Genomic DNA, 18,389 nt, shown 5'->3' with positions numbered 1-18,389 from the left:
AGGAGAGGATCTTTTGCAATTTTCTGATTTTTGAAACCCTCCCGCTGCCGAAGTTGGACAGCCGAAGTAACTGCGAGGGGACTGCAAACACGGCAAGCGCTTGTTAAAACGTTGCCAAAGCTACTCCCCCCATTCCCCTCCCGACCCCCCCGATCGCTCCCTCCCTCTGAGCTACATGGTCTATTTGCTGCCTCTCATCCTGTGTCTCTGCAGATGTTTTAAAGCAACAGGTTCAGGAACTTAAAATACAGGGGTGGGGAGAGAGAAGAACAAAAAAAAAAAAACAAAACAAAACACAAAAAAAACGGAGAAAGGAGAGAGCCGACAGGGGAGGAGGAGGAGGAGGGAGAAGAACAAACCCAGCGCAGGAGGCAGAGAAGACGGGGACAACCCTGGTCGACGCCGCCGCTGCTGCCACCCCCACCCCTGCTCGGGGATGTACCTTTCCATTTGTTGCTTCTTCCTCTGTTGGGCTCCCGCCCTGTCGCTGAAGAACCTGAATTACTCGGTGCCGGAGGAGCAGGGAGCAGGCACGGTGATCGGGAACATCGGCCGCGATGCGCGCTTGGCGGCGGGCACGGCGGGAGGCGGGGTGCTGCCCGCGGAGCGCGGCGCTCCCGGCGGCAGCTCCGGCCGCGGCCCCAAGTCCACCTTCCGGGTGCTGGAGAACTCAGCCCCACACCTCCTGGACGTGGACGGAGAGAGCGGGCTGCTCTACACCAAGCAGCGCATCGACCGGGAGGCGCTGTGCCGGCGCAGCGCCAAGTGCCAGCTGTCCCTCGAGGTGTTTGCCAACGACCAGGAGATCTGCATGATCAAAGTGGAGATCCAGGACCTGAATGACAACGCACCAGCGTTCCCCTCTGACCAAGTGGACATGGACATCTCAGAAAATGCTGCACCGGGCACCCGCTTCCCCCTCACCAGCGCCCATGATCCAGACGCTGGGGACAACGGGCTGCGCACCTACCTGCTCACCCGTGATGACTACGGCCTCTTCTCCCTTGATGTGAAGTCTCGTGGTGATGGCACAAAGTTTCCAGAGCTGGTCATCCAGAAACCATTAGACCGTGAGGAGCAGAGTCACCACACCCTGGTGCTGACAGCTCTGGATGGTGGTGACCCACCACGCTCAGGCACAGTGCAAATCAATGTGCGCCTCATTGACTCCAATGACAACAGTCCCATCTTTGAGGCAGCCTCCTACGTGGTAGAGCTGCCAGAAAATGCACCACTGGGCACTGCTGTCATCGATCTTAATGCCACTGATGCCGATGAGGGTACCAATGGAGAGGTGCTCTACTCCTTCAGTGGCTATGCACCTGAGCGTGTCCGTGACCTGTTTAGCATTGATCCTCAGAGTGGCCTCATCCGTGTCAAGGGCAACTTGGACTATGAGGAGAGTGGCCTCATTGAGATTGATGTCCAGGCTCGAGACCTGGGCCCTAATCCTATTCCTGCTCACTGCAAGGTCACCGTCCGCCTCATCGACCGCAATGACAATGCGCCCACCATTGGTTTTGTCTCCGTTCGCCAGGGAGCACTGAGTGAGGCTGCCCCACCAGGCACTGTCATTGCCCTGGTGCGGGTCACTGACCGTGACTCAGGCAAGAATGGGCAGCTCCAGTGCCGGGTGCTGGGTGGTGGTGGTGGGCCCGGAGCAGTCCCTTTCACCCTGGAAGAGAACTATGACAACTTCTACACTGTAGTCACTGACCGGCCCCTGGACCGCGAGGCACAGGATGAGTACAATGTGACCATTGTGGCACGTGATGGGGGCAATCCCCCACTCAACTCCACCAAATCGTTTTCCGTCCGTATTCTTGATGAAAATGACAATCCACCCCGCTTCAGCAAGAACCTTTATGTGTTACAGGTGCCCGAGAACAACATCCCTGGAGAGTACCTAGGCTCCGTCTTGGCCCAGGACCCTGACCTGGGCCAAAATGGGACAGTCTCCTACTCCATTTTGCCCAGCCATGTGGGTGATGTCTCCATCTACACCTATGTCTCCGTCAACCCCACCAATGGTGCTATCTATGCCCTGAGGAGCTTCAACTATGAGCAGACAAAGCACTTTGAGTTTCGTGTTCTGGCCAAAGACTCGGGTTCGCCCCACCGTGAAAGCAATGCCACGGTGCGCGTCACTGTGCTCGATGTCAATGACAATGCACCCCTCATCGTCCTGCCCGCTCTCATCAATGACACTGCGGAGCTGCAGGTGCCACGCAATGCTGGGGTGGGCTACCCTGTGGGCACTGTACGTGCCCTGGACAGTGACTTTGGGGAGAGTGGTCGCCTCACATATGAAATTGTGGAAGGCAACGAGGAGCACCTCTTTGAGATGGACCCCACTAGTGGTGAGATACGCACCTTACACCCCTATTGGGAGGAGCTCAGCCCTGTGGCTGAACTGGTAGTAAAAGTCAGTGACCACGGCAAGCCCAGCCTCTCAGCAGTGGCCAAGCTCATTGTCAGGGCCTTGGCGGGGCCCCTCCCTGAGGCTGGGGAGCCACAGGTGAATGGCGAGCAGCATCGGCGACCACACTGGGACTTGTCGCTGCCCCTGATCGTGACACTGAGTACTGTCTCCATCATCTTGCTGGCTGCCATGATCACTATTGCAGTGAAGTGCAAGCGAGAGAACAAGGAGATCCGCACCTATAATTGTCGCATTGCCGAGTATAGCCACCCTCAGCTGGGAGGAGGGGGAGGCAATGGCGGGGGAGGAGGAGGCAGTGGCAGTGGAGGGAGCAAGGGCAAGAAGAAGAAGATCAGCAAGAATGACATTATGCTGGTGCCCAGTGAGGGTGAGGACAGCCGGGGCCCCCTCAATGTCATGAACGTGGTGAGCAGCCCATCCCTGGCCACCTCACCCATGTACTTTGACTACCAGACCCGCCTGCCCCTCAGCTCTCCCAGGTCAGAGGTGATGTACCTGAAGCCCGCCTCCAACAACCTGACTGTACCCCAGGGACATGTGGGTTGCCACACCAGCTTCACAGGGCAAGGGACTAACGCCACCGAGGCTCCCCCGAGCCGGATGTCCATAATTCAGGTAGGAGACTTTTAGAAATACCCTGAACCTCACTTTAGACACTGGTTTAACTCTACCTTTTGTCTGCAGTGAAATCTACTGTAAGGCATCACTGAAGGGACCAACATAACTCACTAAAGAGAGGTGGACTTAGGCAAAGTGGGACCAGACTGCATCTGGTGGGTCAGGTTCTGCTGTAACACTGGTGTTTCCTGTGTGATTCAAACATAAATGTCCACCGAAACAGACAGAGTTATGGCAGTGCAAATGAGGTGCATGCAACAGTGCAGGCAGGCATTTAGTACATTTGGGGCACACTGGGGTATTTTCCCAGGAGATCATCCGAGAGTGCTGGGCGCTGCCACAGGTTTCACTTCACTTAGGTTTGGGATGGAGAAGGGGGAGGGTGTTTCTGAAGTAGCTACATCATTTATAGTAACTAACAGGATGCGGGAGAAACTCTACACACTGAGGACATCTATTGCAGCAGTGTATTATAGCCCTCCAAACCTATCTGTAAATATGGACTTTCATTCCAAGATGTATGTTTTTATATATTTTTTTTCTTAAATTTCCTTCTTTAGAATATATATGCATAAATATTTATTTTGTTTTTACACAGAACAGTATCATTGGGTCCCCATTGCCTCCTCCTCTCCCTATAAAAAAAGCAAACCTTCAGCGATGAAATTTCTGCTTAGTCAAACAGAAAGAAAATGTATGTGGTGAATCCCTTCTCCCCTTAAATGTTAACAAAACTCACATCCTGTCATAAAACAGTGAAACAACTAGTCAGATTTCCAGTAGCCTGAGTCAATATTGATGATTGCATTATAGTGAGAGACATACATGCTCTGTCTTCTCAAAATGACCAAAGCTCATATAGAAATTACGGCTGGGCTGCATTCTTCTGCCAGTCATATCCACACTGTCCTCTACCAACTTTTGTGAATGTGAGAAATAGCAGAATTTGGACCATTGGAAATAGGGTGCTAATCAAAGAAAGAATTAATTTTTAGCAGGCAGTTTAAAGTCCAAACTCAGAAGATGTATGCCAGAGTGGTGAACTTGCAGAGTGAAGGGGACGGCAGAATTTGGCTGCAGTTGATTGGCTCCAGTTGATTTAAAGTATTACTTGATGATTAATGCAGCTTAATGCTCGAATGCTACAGGTATGTTCCAAAGTGATTTTTCACGTTTGGATTGAAAGCAGGCTCTGGATAATGACTATTAAATATATTTGAAATGTCATATCTGCTTTGTCCTGTGGTTCTCCTAATATGCTGTTCTGAGTCATAGGGGAATGAGCTGAGTGTATCAGAAGTGACACAGACTCATTTTGTGTATGCAGCAAGTGGAACAGAAGTTGCACTGTAGACACTTGATGTACCAAAAGAAAATTCACAGTACCTTGGAGTTATCATACCCTGCGGTCTGTGAACACTGAATGTTCTAGCTGCCAGCTGCATTTAATGTTTTAAGCTAAATAGAAGTGGCCATTGGTAACTGACAGGTTAAGTAACCAAAATTCCTGTAACTAATGGCCTGTAAATGGAGTATTTATAACTGGGAAATAAAATTAAAAAAAAAAAAGAAAAAAGAAAAGATAAGAAAAGAAAAGGAGAAAACCCCAGACTGTCTGTGCAAGGTCACTGCTGTGAACTAATCCTCAAGCTACTATTGAGCTGTGTCATGGAAACAGTTTCATTTTATGCCTATCATGAATTTGTGTTGCTATCAATTAGGTGAGTGGAGCAATACTTAAAACCTGAAATTGATTCTAACAAAAAGTGACGCTTCAGGAAAGAGTTTAGGTTAGGGCACAACTGGAAATAATTGGATTTATAATTCATGCTTTAAAAGACAAATAACTTTCAATGACACTTGTTTAAGTAATGTCAACTTTTTTTTACTGTAAAATGGAGTTGTCAGAATGCTAAAAAAACCACCCCCAAACAAAACACACACACATTTTTTTTTTCCTACTAACAGGTGTAATAGCTACTAAAAGACAGAAAATTATACTTTTTTAAAGCTATGTAATGTCTATATAAAGCAATTATTAATTCATGTATTGGTGCTACTGAGTAGTAAAGATTCAATTGTAGTATAAAATCCCTATGGAAAATATGATTTATTTATTTTTTTTTACAGTGTTTACTGTATAATATCAGTCATGATTTTTTTTTTTCTCCTGAGATCTATATAAAGTTAAAAGAGGAATTTCCTCCCTTAAAAAAGTGTGTTGTGGTTTCTGTAAGAGTTTTTATTTCGATAACTGTGGGAAATGTTAACCATAACTCCTCATAGCACATACTGCTATATCTAATCTTGTTTTTGCTTTCTTTGCCAACACAGACTGTTTTGGATGTTTAGATGGTCCAGCCAGAAGATGAGGAAAGATTAATTTTCCCCTAGTGAACAACCTGTTCAAACATACTTATTGATGCTATATTTTGTAGTTGCATTGACAAAACAAATGCACTGTATGAAACCAAGTAGTTGGTTTCTACTTAAGAAAGGCACAAACACGGAATAGCTAGATAGGAAAATCTGATCCTCTTCACTGTAATTCTGCATTATTAAAATACATTTTGTGCTCTCCATTCCCACATCCTTGGAGTAAATTTTATACAAAAGTTTTCATTTTGAATATAGATACTACTTTGTGTCTGGTCCTACACTCTGACTCATGTAAAAGTCAGACTGCAGACAGGGAGAAATAGTAAAGGGTCAGCCCTTTCTCTGGGTTTACTGCATCCTTAATCACTTCAGGAAACCTGTGTCTGGAAAAGTAAATTGCACAGTTAGGAATCAAAGCTCCAGCCAGTGGAAAATACCCATACAGAATCCAAACAGTTCCTTCATCATCTCCTTTTATTAGTCAATTCAGAAAAGCAGTTTTCTTTATTGCCTCAGTAAGGAAAAGGTAAATGATGGTGGAAATGTTCTCTAGTGAATATTCACTTTAGTTTTTCTAGATGTATTACTGAACCATGATAATCTCACAGTGTACTATTCACACAACAGAACTCCTTTCCTTCACTCTCATTTTCTCAACAAGTGTTGAATGACAGAGTTCTCTAGTAGGACCCTTTCATTAAAACTTTATGTGTGTGTGTATATATATGTCAACTCTTACATATCTATGGATATGTATATTTATATATACACCTTAAAATTATATTATTAATAAGAACATTCAATGGAATGTATAAATATTTAATATCAAATAAATAACTTCCTTACCAGCAAGATCCAAATTTTCTCACTCTTATTAAGAGTGCCTGACAAGTTCTGTTGGTTTGCTTTGCTTACTAGTAAGAGCTAGAAAAGTCAGCAGGCTTTATGATTCCTTTATTTCTCATTAATAGTATTTTGTTCTACAGATAGCCCAATTTGTAACAAGTAATACTTGTGGAGTAAAATGTTATTTAGAGACTGTGGGCTTCAGACTGACCCAAAATGACCAGCAGTTGAATAAAACACTGCCTAATTTGTGTAAGAGCAATGCAGTCCTGCCTCCTTTTAAGTGACTGGTGTTACACATTAGTCACAGTTTAACAACTTCTGTGTTTACTCACTACTTTCTAGCATCCAGCTGTGTGCTATGATTGTGTGTGTAACACATATGAATCAATGAACCTCTTCACTACCCTAAAAATGAAATTGTTTAAACATATATGCATGCACATATGTATAAAGTTTCAGATGGACAGCCATGGATGCCATGTATTGACACAAGAGTCATAAGGCCTCTGAAATTCTTGGGGCCTCTAAAAATAGACCATTTGTGACATGAGGTTGATGTGTATGAAGAACAGTGCTTAATAGCATACTGGGAAATTACAACAGCTACACTTTAATGTGTTTCCTTGCTTTTAACTTCAGCATTCATATTCTCAATGTACATTGGAAACAGTGCTTTTGAATGCAAGTCTGTTAAAAACTTTGAAATGTAGTCCAGTGATACACAATTGTCATTGCTAGATTCAAAATTCCATGTAATCTTTGAAGCACTTAAGGTCCAAACTGTTATTTTTCACTGGGGAGAAAAAAAGTGGAACGCAGGAGAAAATACAAACTCTACATGGCTGAAAGAAGATTTCTGTTCATTCCAGACCAAATTCTTAAAGACCAAATTCTGTTCCTTTCATTCTGTTGAGTAAATCAAGCTGACCTACTCATCTGACTAAGAGAAGCAAAGTTCAGCTTTATTTTGAGAATCAGAGGTTGAAAAAAGAACTATCATGTGCAAGCATACACATATGCATTCAGGTCTCTCCTAACAAAAAGTTTTGAGTTGATGAGTTTGCTTTTCCTGTAATGTGCAAGTCACAGTATCTTCTTGGAGGTTTCTAATAGATAGAGGTGGATAAAAGGAAATACAAGTAGTGTTGATCATCCTAGAGGTTACTTATTACTATATTTGTGATGCAGCTTGGAGAGGTTTGTAAATGTTTCAGGAATAAGGCAGGCACGAATAAAGGAAACAGTGATCCCAGCTTTTGCTGAAGAGCAAGTAAAAATGAATTACTGTGTTGCGAGAACATCTCAGCCTGGGAATCACTGTAGCTGCTATACTATGCAGTCCTATAGCATTTCAATATAAAGTACAGATCATTCTTAATACTTCAGACACCTGGTGTTTATGATGTGTGAACAGTCAAGTCCCAGTGCAACTTCATTGCCAGGTGTCTAGTAGTACCTAAGAGTCTTCAGGGGAAATATAAAAACATAAGCTGTATTAGTGCTACACTGTCTTTAGATATGTCCATGCTTTGCTCTGAGAAACTTAGCCAAGATTGCAAATAGAAGTCTGAGGCTGCTGCTGTATAAGGAAAAGCATTTTTCCTCACTGCAGTTGCATTCATTTTCAGTGAAGAAAATCCCTGTCTGAAAACTGAGGTATTCAGGGTTTTTATTTTATTGTTATGTTTTCTGCTGCAAATGAAACAATATACTTTCTCACTAGAATGTAGCAGAAGTTGAGATTTTGCTCTAAGAGGATACTGGGGCAGTTCTACACTTTTGCAGTTTGCATAGTCTGTCATTCCCAAAATGTTGTGGCTGCATATTCTAAGGTTGTATCTAAAGATAATAAATTGTCATCAGATGAAACTGCAGAATTACCTGGCTAAGATGCATTATAGTAGTTTTTACAGTGTTTTACAAGGTTAGATATCTTTCACCATATCTCCTGTGAATGTGAATATGTAAATACAGTCTGCAGTTAGCAATATTTTGTGTTACATCACTCTGTAGCTTCAGTTTTACTTAATCAATTAACTCAATACCAGGGTCAACTGTGTAAGAATTTGAGGACAGGTTATTTTTTTTTTCCCCTGTTGTTGTTTTGAAGCTTTTTTTTGGTCAGGATCACTGCATAATACTGTGACATAAAGTACTTGTATTTAGGACTGGATTCGACAACATACTGCTCACTATGGCATATACTCTGGCTGCTGAAGTAAGCAGAGGAAGTAGAATCAGTCTCCTGTTTTCTGTTACATTTGCTCTGGTCTTGAACTGCAGCTCCTTGCCAATATTGGTTATAGCAGCACTATATCAAAAGGATCATTCCCTAAATATAAGTCTATATGAGATCTAAAGAACTTTCCAAGATGAAACACTGTCATATAGAACAGTAAAATTAATGAGTTTGAAGTAGAATATTGATATTATGAGAAAGAAAATGATATTGCCAGAACAGAAATTCTTGCTAACCAAGAATAATAGTCAGGGTAGAACCTGCTTTTTTTTTTTTTTATAAAGTACAAGAGCTGAAGACACTTAATTTAGCAGTTAAAATATATGACATGAAGCAAATCATGCAGGATTTACTGGATCACAGTTCTTGACAACTCAGAGTTTTCCGAGCTTTCCTCATCTTGATGCTCAGTGTCACTGCTAAATGGGAAAATCCACACATATTTGTGATTACCAGTGCAATTTTGATGACTAATCCTTTGAAGAGATATTTTTTTAACAATAAATTTGTTCACATTTCTGTTATCCTTGCACTGATGAAAAGACCTATTCTTACTCGTATTTCAATCAATATAATTTTGACTTCATCAATGATTTCAGTGATTCAAGAGTAAATTGTGGCTAAGAGCCTTAGAGAGTGCAGCTAAAAATAGTATTATTTGGTGCTTTGTTTTTATATTTCACCATTTGGTGATATTTTCTTACAACCCCTTTTCAAACAATTAAGGGTACTTTAATTTAGATGCTCTATAATTTGAACTGCAACATAAAACCATCAAATTATTTAGATTGGAAAAGACCTGCAAGATCATCAAGTCCTACTGTTAGCCTACTATAATCAGGTGTGCAGATGAAAGAAGAAATCAAAGACCCGACTGAACCTATTGTGGAACAAATATTTTCAAGTCTTCATATATTTTTGAAAGTGTGCATAATATAGCATTATCTTAAAACTAAGCAAATAATGTTACATGGGAAACGATCATAGAATCCTAGAATGGTCTGGGTTGGAAGTGACCTCCAAAAGTCATCTAATTCAACCCTCTCTGCAGTAAGCAGGGTCATCCTCAACTAGATCAGGTTGCCCAGAGCCCAGCTGAGCCTCATCTTGAATATCTCTAGGGATGGGGCCTCAATACCACCCTGGGAAATCTGTTCCAGTGTTCCACTACGCTCATGGTAGTGAGGGATGTGTGAAAGATTCACAAATATCACTTGGTATTAAGAAAGCATAGATTCAACTCAGCTTCTCTAGTCAGGCAAAAATGTAATTATAAAAAATAAAATTTCTTCCCAAGTTTTATTTGCCTGTAAGCAAGTTGGGATTTTGTTTTCAAATTAAACAAACAAACCACACAAACCAAACCCAAACCAAACCCTCCAAACAAACAAAAATGCCAAACAAACACACAAGAAGTTTCCCCAATAAACGTTAATGCATTTGATAAGATTTACACATATGGGTTTAAAGATCCTCCTTGGCTTCTCTTTCTTTTGCTGTTTCTCCAAAAGTTAAAATGCCGTCTCATATTAGTTTTAGGTTTCACTATGCAAGACACTTATTCTACCTATATGAGTGTATGTGTAGCTATTGTTTTCTTTCTGAAGAAAACATAGGGTGCATGACAGAGCTCTTGGGCTATCCCTTCAAGACCAAGAGTGCCTGCATGTGTAAGGGAAAGACATTTTGACATAAAACTAGTGTTTTTCAACAGGTAAGAATGTCCTGTGGAAAGAACTTAAACAATGATTTGTTGACTGGAGCAGAAACACCGTTCTGTTTTTATCTTTAAAAGTACAGAAGTGGTCTTTTGATGACAAAAGGTCAGAGCAGAGCGGTTGGGACAAATTTTTCAGCAGATAGCCTGAGAGCTTTATGCTTTCAATTGTACCTCAACTGTGAGAAGTGATGAAATTAATGCTAAAGGGTTCAAAAGTATAGGAAACAAGTGAAAAATCTCAGGGGACTGCAGGCTCTTAACTAAATAGGGGAAAAAAAAAAAGAAACAACAACAACAAAAGGCATCAGAAAGAGAGTGGCAAAATCATTTTGGGGAAAAGTTCCTTGAGTTCAAGTGTTTCATTTGTTACGTTTTTAAGGGGGCAACAAGGAGATTAACTAGTTGCTGCTTTTGCTGATATGGTGAGATGAAATGGAGTAGTCTACAGCCGGCCATAAATCTTAGCCAGGATGTGTTCTAAGCCCTGGTAATATGTTTGTCATGATCTTTTTAGTTCAACCTTTTTTTCTCTGTCTGCTGTAGACATTTTATTTTATTTTTAAATTTTCTTTTCACAGAAGATGATTCTGGATTAATTACTGTAAATCCTAAGAGAAAGAAAAAATAGCTAAATTATGAAGCATTTTAGATAAAATACTCAGTATTAAATACTACATTAAAGAATAACCAAATTCCTATGAACGTCCCTCTTAATTAGAATATTAGGCAGTGCTTTAAATAACCTCCTTGAGCAGTCATATATTTTTCTAGCTAAATTGCAAAGGCTGATGATACAGTTCCTGCTTATTAAGATCACATGAGAACCATCTCTCTCTTCTACTGAATTGCTTCTAATAGTTAATGGTGCTACCTGTAAAGGATAGCAGAAGATCAGTTCATCTCACTTGCTTGAGATGAGAAGATAGCTATTTTCACCTAGTGATGTGTTCTCAAAATTGAGGAGTCCCTCTACATATAAAGATGTAGCTGCATAGTTTCAGCCAATTATTAGTGTTACTTGCACAGAGGGACAGCATAAAGATCAATTTGCATCTCGCTTTTGTAGAGTGAGAGCATATCTCCTCTTTCAGCCCTCAAGACAACCCGTCCCATGCTGATCTATTTTCAATTTAGTACGCTGTAAGCGATCTAGGTGAGCAAAAGCCTTCAAATGAACAGTATTTTATTTTAGCCTTGGACCTTTCAACTGACTTTGTGATGTATGTATCAGATCACAGTTTCTCTGGTTTGTGGAATACTTTTACCAGTAATGGAAAAGTTTCTAATCACATCCTGTTCCCTGCTGGGTGGCTGTGTGCTGCCATCTCTATGGCACGCCAAAGGAGGACTGCAAAGGGGAAAGGAAAAGTCGTGTTACAAGATATAAATGCATAATTTCAGCTGTGTGGGTGGGACCTTTGATCGATGCATTGTAAGTTCTTGCAGTGATAGACATACAAAATTAGTTTCAGGCAGTGTTTCAGACCATCTATTGATATATGTGTGACACGCTTGTATTTGCCTGTACCAGTTCCAGTGACACCATGATTACTGGTATTTTCAGTCCTTGCTCTGGAACACTTCCAGGCAGTTTTATTGTATTGAAATGGCTCTTACAGTTCATTGAACACCCAGCATAACATTGCTGAATATGATTGGCGCGTTTGCATATATTTATTAAAAAAAAATCAAGCAGTTAAACTGCATAATTATGGGAAAACGAATCATAACAATAAAAGACCATTTGAGTTAACAAGCTTTGTGATCAAAGGATAAATACAGGTTGGATAAATGAGACTCTAGATGTAACTAATCTACATAAATAAGCTTTGGTCTGATTAGAGGAAAGGAATATATTAAAATAATCTAAAGGTATTAAGAAAAAAAAAAGTGTTTTACTTCAGTACTTTTATAATGTCAAGTTTTATTTCCTTGCATTTTGAACATTTCTACTCAGCAGAAATAGCTGTGTTCAGCGATAAACTACTTTTATGTTTTTATTCCTTGATTAACAATGTTTACAGCGCAAGGAAAGTCTAAAATAACACAACTAAAAGTAACATCACGGGCTTTCATTCTAGTTTGAATGCATCATGTGTCGAGACCCCTAAACATTTTTTTAATGTCTTAATTTTAACATTTTTAATATTGAAATGTTTTTGATTGATTTTTAATTAAAGAAAAACATTAAAGGGAACATTTAAAGGACAATTTCTTGTTTACTGTCTTTATCAGCAGAGAGCAGCCTTTGTAGTGTTTGAAAGCTGGTGCATTAAAAATCAATTTCAAGTCTTCAAAGCCATAAACTCTTGCTTGCTTTGTAGATATACACCGGTTTTAAAAAGCATTGGAGGCACACTTGACAAATGAATTAAAAACAAAAGGTAAATAATGCCTTCCTCAAAACTTGAAGGATTTTAATGTATTTGTAATAATAGCTAAAGGAATTGTTTAGTTTTTTGTTGTTTTTTTTTACAGACAGCAGACATGTGAATCACAATTTGCAGCCTTTAAATGCATAATTTGTTCCTAATGACAGTTATAGGTATTCTTTTATTAATAGAATTTTGTTTTAATCTTTGGTTGGTGCTATTCTGTTGTTTGCAAGGAATGCCATGATTCAGACACAGAACATGTCAGTCAGTGTCTTTACTTACTATATTTCTGTCTTGTTCTCTGCTGATTGCTAAGCAACCACTTATAATTAAGATTGTTTTGCTACAACTCAGCTTAAAAAAAACAGGTGAGCTGTAGTGTGCTAAACACGTTTTCATTAATTCTTAATGAAAATGTTAAAAAATCTATAAAAGGTAAAGGTGGCAACAGAAAAAAACACCCTCGAATTATTTTAATAATGCACCTCAGATTCAGGACTTGAGTTTTGTTCCTGCCAGTATTCAGGATAAGGCTGCTTTTCCACAAATTTAGAAAGAACAGGATCATGTGTGGTGTCCCTGCCATGGCAGGGGGGTTGGAACTAGATGATCCATGTGGTCCCTTCCAACCCTGACTGATTCTATGCTTCTATGTTTTTAAATCAGTACATAAGTACTTTTGAGGCCTATGGAAACGAACTTATACTATATTCCTGTTATGTCTTTCAAGGCATGATCCTTAAAACTTTTATTCAGTGAGTATTTTAAATTAGGTCAATAGCTCCAATGAATTAAGTAGATCACTTACAGGAGTGGAGCTGCTGATGTGCACAAGCACGTGAGGAATTCAGACCAGGATTTTTCTTAGCTGAACTGCTCCCTGTTGCTTCTCTCCTTTGCTTTAAAAACACTGTAATGCTGCAAAGGCCCTTCGTTTCACTCAGCCTCCAACTGTATTCTCTAGTACTCTATTGAGAGAGTCCTGATGACTGAATATTTTATATTTTTGGTTATTATTTTTTTTTTGGTTGTGTAGACTTACATAATTTGATGTGCAGATTTGAAGATCATCAAAACAATTAGGCTTTGATGATTGTGAGCAAGATTATCCAGCCACAGCTGTAAAGTGCCAAGTGTGGTCTTTTCTGATCTTTTCATCATTTCAGTGGATCAAGTGACTCTGAGAATACAGTGGTATTTAGAGTGCTTGGGAAATAATGAATTTTAAAGCCTTTAAAAAATGGCAGACATGAGGCCTCAGCAACTATTTGAATTTTTAAACTACATGGCAAGTAATATAACCACATGTATGAATCCGTGTGTGGCGATACATGGATGAGTGAGCATCATGACTTGAAAAGCACTATCTGAATGAAAGGCATTATTGACAACCAATATTTTTATATTGAGTATGATCCACACAGGGCTGTGTAACCATGTTTTGGAAGATGTTGTCAGTCTGCACCTTTTTCTGCAACCTAGAAAGCATTGAGTTTAGAGACAAATTCTGTTGTCTTTTTTATTATTATTTTTTTGTCTCCTGAGGCAAGAGTATAGGTAAGGAAAGACCTCATTTTCTGCTTGACGGTAGAAGTTATACATCTTGCTTAAAACTGTGTATCCTGTTTTCAGACTTCAGGATTAAGAGTGATGATGAAAAGGAGGCATAAGTCATGTGACTTGCAATAATCATCACTCAATTGCTTCCATCAGCTGTGTAAGGTATTAAAAAGCACATGATAATTTGCATCTCATAGCTCCAAGGCAGGGAATGCAGCAGTCAGTTTTATAGCCATGGGGTGGCTATAAATGGTTTATGTTATTTCTTTCAATGCATAGTCTTCATTTTGCCTGAATGTGTAAATGTGCTTTGTCTGTTTCAACCACCTGTGACTTCCTTTCAGGTCCAACAGGATATAGTATTGCAAGGTGCAGAAGTATCTGGATTAATTTATTTTATTATTTAGTCACTGGCCTTCATATGCTCTTTCCCAACTGCATACATCATATTATCACAATAATACAACAATAATGAAATAATAATTCCTTCAAGCATGAAATAACTAGTTTTAAATACTTTTCTGTGCTCATTTCTATCAAACAGGCTTCCATAATTTCAAAGAAAACTTTAATTTCAGTTCAATTTTAAACATATGTAGACCACACAGAGGCTTTTTTCTTTGTCCTCTTACACTGTGAAAGGAAACTTGGGAAAGAATGGCTGGATTTCTAGTTTTTGACCTACTTAGCCTATTTGAATGAAAGTAAAGCAAGAAAAAGCTGTTCACATTAAGTAAATATAAGCTTCAGGAGTTGTATTTAGCACTGGCAAAGATCTTTAGATAAAGATAAATTATTTGCAGTCATAGTGGTCTTGCTGATACCAGTTAATGAAGAAACAGACATGTGTATTGAACAGCCATGGGAGAAAATTACTTTATTTAAATGAAAGGTTTTGTCCTGATTTAAATTTTGGGCCATAGGTTTTCTATAGTATTTTATAATAAAGACAATTACACAGTAATTTGGGTTATAATGCATGTCCAGTTCCCCATCTCAAAACCCAATTTGTTACTACCTGTGGCTATTTCTATTAAAAAAGAAACATAATTACTATGAGTCTCAGCAGTCTAAGAGTAAATTTTTGCAATTACAATACCTCCCTTGGGCAGATGTGTGAAAATGGCAGATTAATTCCTGCCAGTATCTGTCTATTCCTTGCACATTCTTAAGATTGCCAGTAGCTTGGATTATCATTATATTGGTCCTGTTTGTTATGCTGTGGTTAAGGGTAAAGTAGCAATTTTATTATAAATCTTTAGTAATAGGGCTCTACAGCATTACCTTGGAAAGTCTCTAGACTGAAGTTTGATATAAAATGTCCCAGCAATAGGATTCTTATTCTATTTTCATCGTAAGCGAATTTGCTCTTATACTATTTCAGAAGGGTACTTCCCTTCCCCCCTTCCCCCCCCCCCCCCCATCATTTTATGCCTGTAAAGATGTAAAGAAAACCAACTAAGACAGTGAAGTTTCTCATTCTTAGGAATTTGTAATGAAAGTAATACTGTTGCATGTGAACTGAAGGATGTATATGAGTTCCTTAGTACTGTATGGCTTTTGGTTTAGTCCCAATGGCACAATGGTGTGTTTATTTAGAAAGAAGCCTCAGCAACTTAAGATGGACCTGAAATTATGTAAATAACTTTCCTTGAAAATAATATAACTGATATCCTTATGAGTTTTTCCACCTGAAAATAGGTTTTGATGACATATATGCAGGAGAGTTGCATGCAAATGCTCTGCAGCTTATGATCACTCTCTGGAGCTGAGATCCTAACTCCATATTGAATTCCAGTGCAGTTGGAACATGGTGTGGCTTCATGTGGACTCATGATCCACCTGCAGAGAGCAGCATTAGTCTGTGTTACACATTATGTAGTTTAAATATTCAGGAAGAACAGTATGAACAATCTGAACTAGTCATTTTCATTTCCCTCCCCTCCCCCCCCCCCCCGCCTTGCATGAATTTCTATTTGGAACTTCTTGTGTTCTACTTCTTTCATTTTTATTTCTTTTCCCATTTTGAAGGAAACTTTCTTCCTCCCCTCCCCAATTCTTCTGAATGTTGTCTTGGGGACCTCTATGACGTGGACATTATTTAGAGGAAGTTGCATTAACTATTGTCTTTGAAAAGTCAGGACTGAAATAAATACATAAACTAAAATATAAGCATAAACAAACAAACAAACAAACAAATCAAAATGCATCCTTCAGTTGCCATAGCATGCATTCTCTCTTGTGAAAAATGCTCACATAGTCGGTGAGCATTCTGCTAATTAGATACAGAGGTAAATCCATAATATAATCACTTTATTCTAGCTAGCCCCTCAGTCAAATATTAACATTCTCGGTCAATCTCTCTATCCTTGGTAAAACTTGCAGCAGTGTCCTAGGGGTTTGGAGCAGAAAGAGGACTTTTCACAATCTTGGAATCTTTGCAAAGAACATTTCTTATGTGGATCTACTTTGTTTTAACAGCAAATCTGATTTCAGAGTCTCAGTAGAGCAAGATGTAATGAGAGGGGTAATCCAGAGCCTTGTTTTTCCCCAGGATGTTAAGAATTTACTGGTCGACGTCGATCCTTAAACACCCGTGAGTTTATAGTTTACCTGTGGCATGCACCATACATAAGCGTGTGCTGCGTTCTAGATGAATTGATCCTATTGAGAAAGATAGCTAATTTTTTTCTCACTTGTTCTCAATTAATATATAGAGTCCTGTATGAAGACATTGTGGTAGGTTAACATAGCAGTGACGGAGTTGTGGATGGTTATACACAAACCTATAGCTGAAAGGCTTTATTTTTTTTTCTATCCAAGCTTTCTTGACCACTGTCACTCTATTCATGGTGCATTTGATCAAATTTTCCTTTTTATGAGGTACCTCATCACAGGCACATGACTGTCATGACTTTAAAATATATTTAGGGACAGAACCTCTTGCTAAATTTGTGCAAGCCTAAATTATTTATCTTATGTCACAAATAATAAATCAACTCATCACATTTTACAGTTGAAAATCTCCTTGCACAGGCATTTGAGGCTGTAACATTTGATGATCTACTATGCTGTCATAAATTCAGCCACTATTTTGGCAGCATATTTAGTGGTGTGTCTTTTTCTAGTGCTAAGGGGAAATAATTATGCCAAGGTATTTCTGTGAAAGTAGGGCTTTGTATCCTGATGCAAAATGTTGAATACTTATTGGGGATTTTTAACAAACTGTTGAAATAAAGATTTACACAAACTAAATAGGAAATTAGACAGAAGGTAATCATTTTCGTTTTAACAATTGTGATTTTCTTCCTGAGGAATTCAAGGGAAGCATTGCTTTTCTAGGGAATGATTTTAGGAAGAAAAAGGGGATAAAGTTGCAGCTTTAAAGGGAAGGAGGTGATCTAGATTTACCTTGGTTCTGACCGTGTCCTAAGAAGAAAACTTAAGTGTTCCTGTGTGTGTTTGCTGTGCAGGCAGTGTGGATCCAGAACCAAGTCCTGCTTTATCTTTAGCTCATGTTTTTTGTTTTGTTTTTCCACTCTGCAGTGAGGAAATGTAGAATGGAGTTCTGTGTCACATAGAGGTTTTGTTGGCTTTTTCTGCCTAGCTAATCACCTTTCCCTGTAACTGCCATTACAATTCTGTTTAAGTGCTGTCCATAGAGAAGACCTTATGTTGGGATAAAGCAATATTACGCTTAAGAGTTTTTTTCTCATTTTCTATCACTGCTGTAATCTTCCTGCTCCTTTGCAGCTTTCTTCAGCATACAACATATGTATCTGTGAGAATGTTGCATGCTATGTGATTGAAGTTAGCAGACTGATCCCAGGTCTATTGAAACCAATTTGAAAACATCCATTGATTTCAGTGGACCTCAGGTCATGGCTTGTGGGAATTTTATTGTTGCCTTTAGTTAGGGTACGGGTTGAACAGAAGAAAGGTAAACATAGTGGATAGATGTTAACAGAAACTTAACAGATTTAACACATCCAGTGTCTCTACTTCCCTTTACTAAATATCATGACTACGAAACAGTTTGTCAGTGTTAAAAGGATGTAATTTGATCTCCTCCACCATATAGTACTTGCAGTGCTTATAAGCTTTTATCTCTTCAGAAAACATTTCTGATATGTTGCTCTTAGAAACAGGAAAACAGCAGTGGTAAGAGTAGGACAAATTCTATGTTTAATGGCTTCACTGAGAACT

At 39.5% G+C, this 18,389-nt stretch overlaps 1 protein-coding gene across 3 annotated transcripts in view; it reads left to right on the top strand.

Annotated features, from left to right (window-relative positions):
- The first annotated feature begins 297 nt into the window (after positions 1-297).
- The window catches only part of PCDH17 (protocadherin 17), a 97,906-nt gene continuing 79,814 nt past the window's right edge, over positions 298-18,389 (top strand). For all 3 annotated transcript variants that reach the window (XM_054163060.1, XM_054163059.1, XM_054163061.1), the window contains exon 1: positions 298-3,058. In XM_054163060.1, the coding sequence (XP_054019035.1) occupies positions 437-3,058 (2,622 nt within the window). In that variant the 5' untranslated portion in view covers positions 298-436. The remainder of the gene's footprint in view (positions 3,059-18,389) is intronic.

Source organism: Dryobates pubescens, chromosome 7, assembly GCF_014839835.1.
Source record: "Dryobates pubescens isolate bDryPub1 chromosome 7, bDryPub1.pri, whole genome shotgun sequence".
Lineage (NCBI taxonomy): Eukaryota > Metazoa > Chordata > Aves > Piciformes > Picidae > Dryobates > Dryobates pubescens.
Note: the sequence above shows the minus strand (reverse complement) of the source record. Positions and strands in the feature narration are given on the sequence as shown.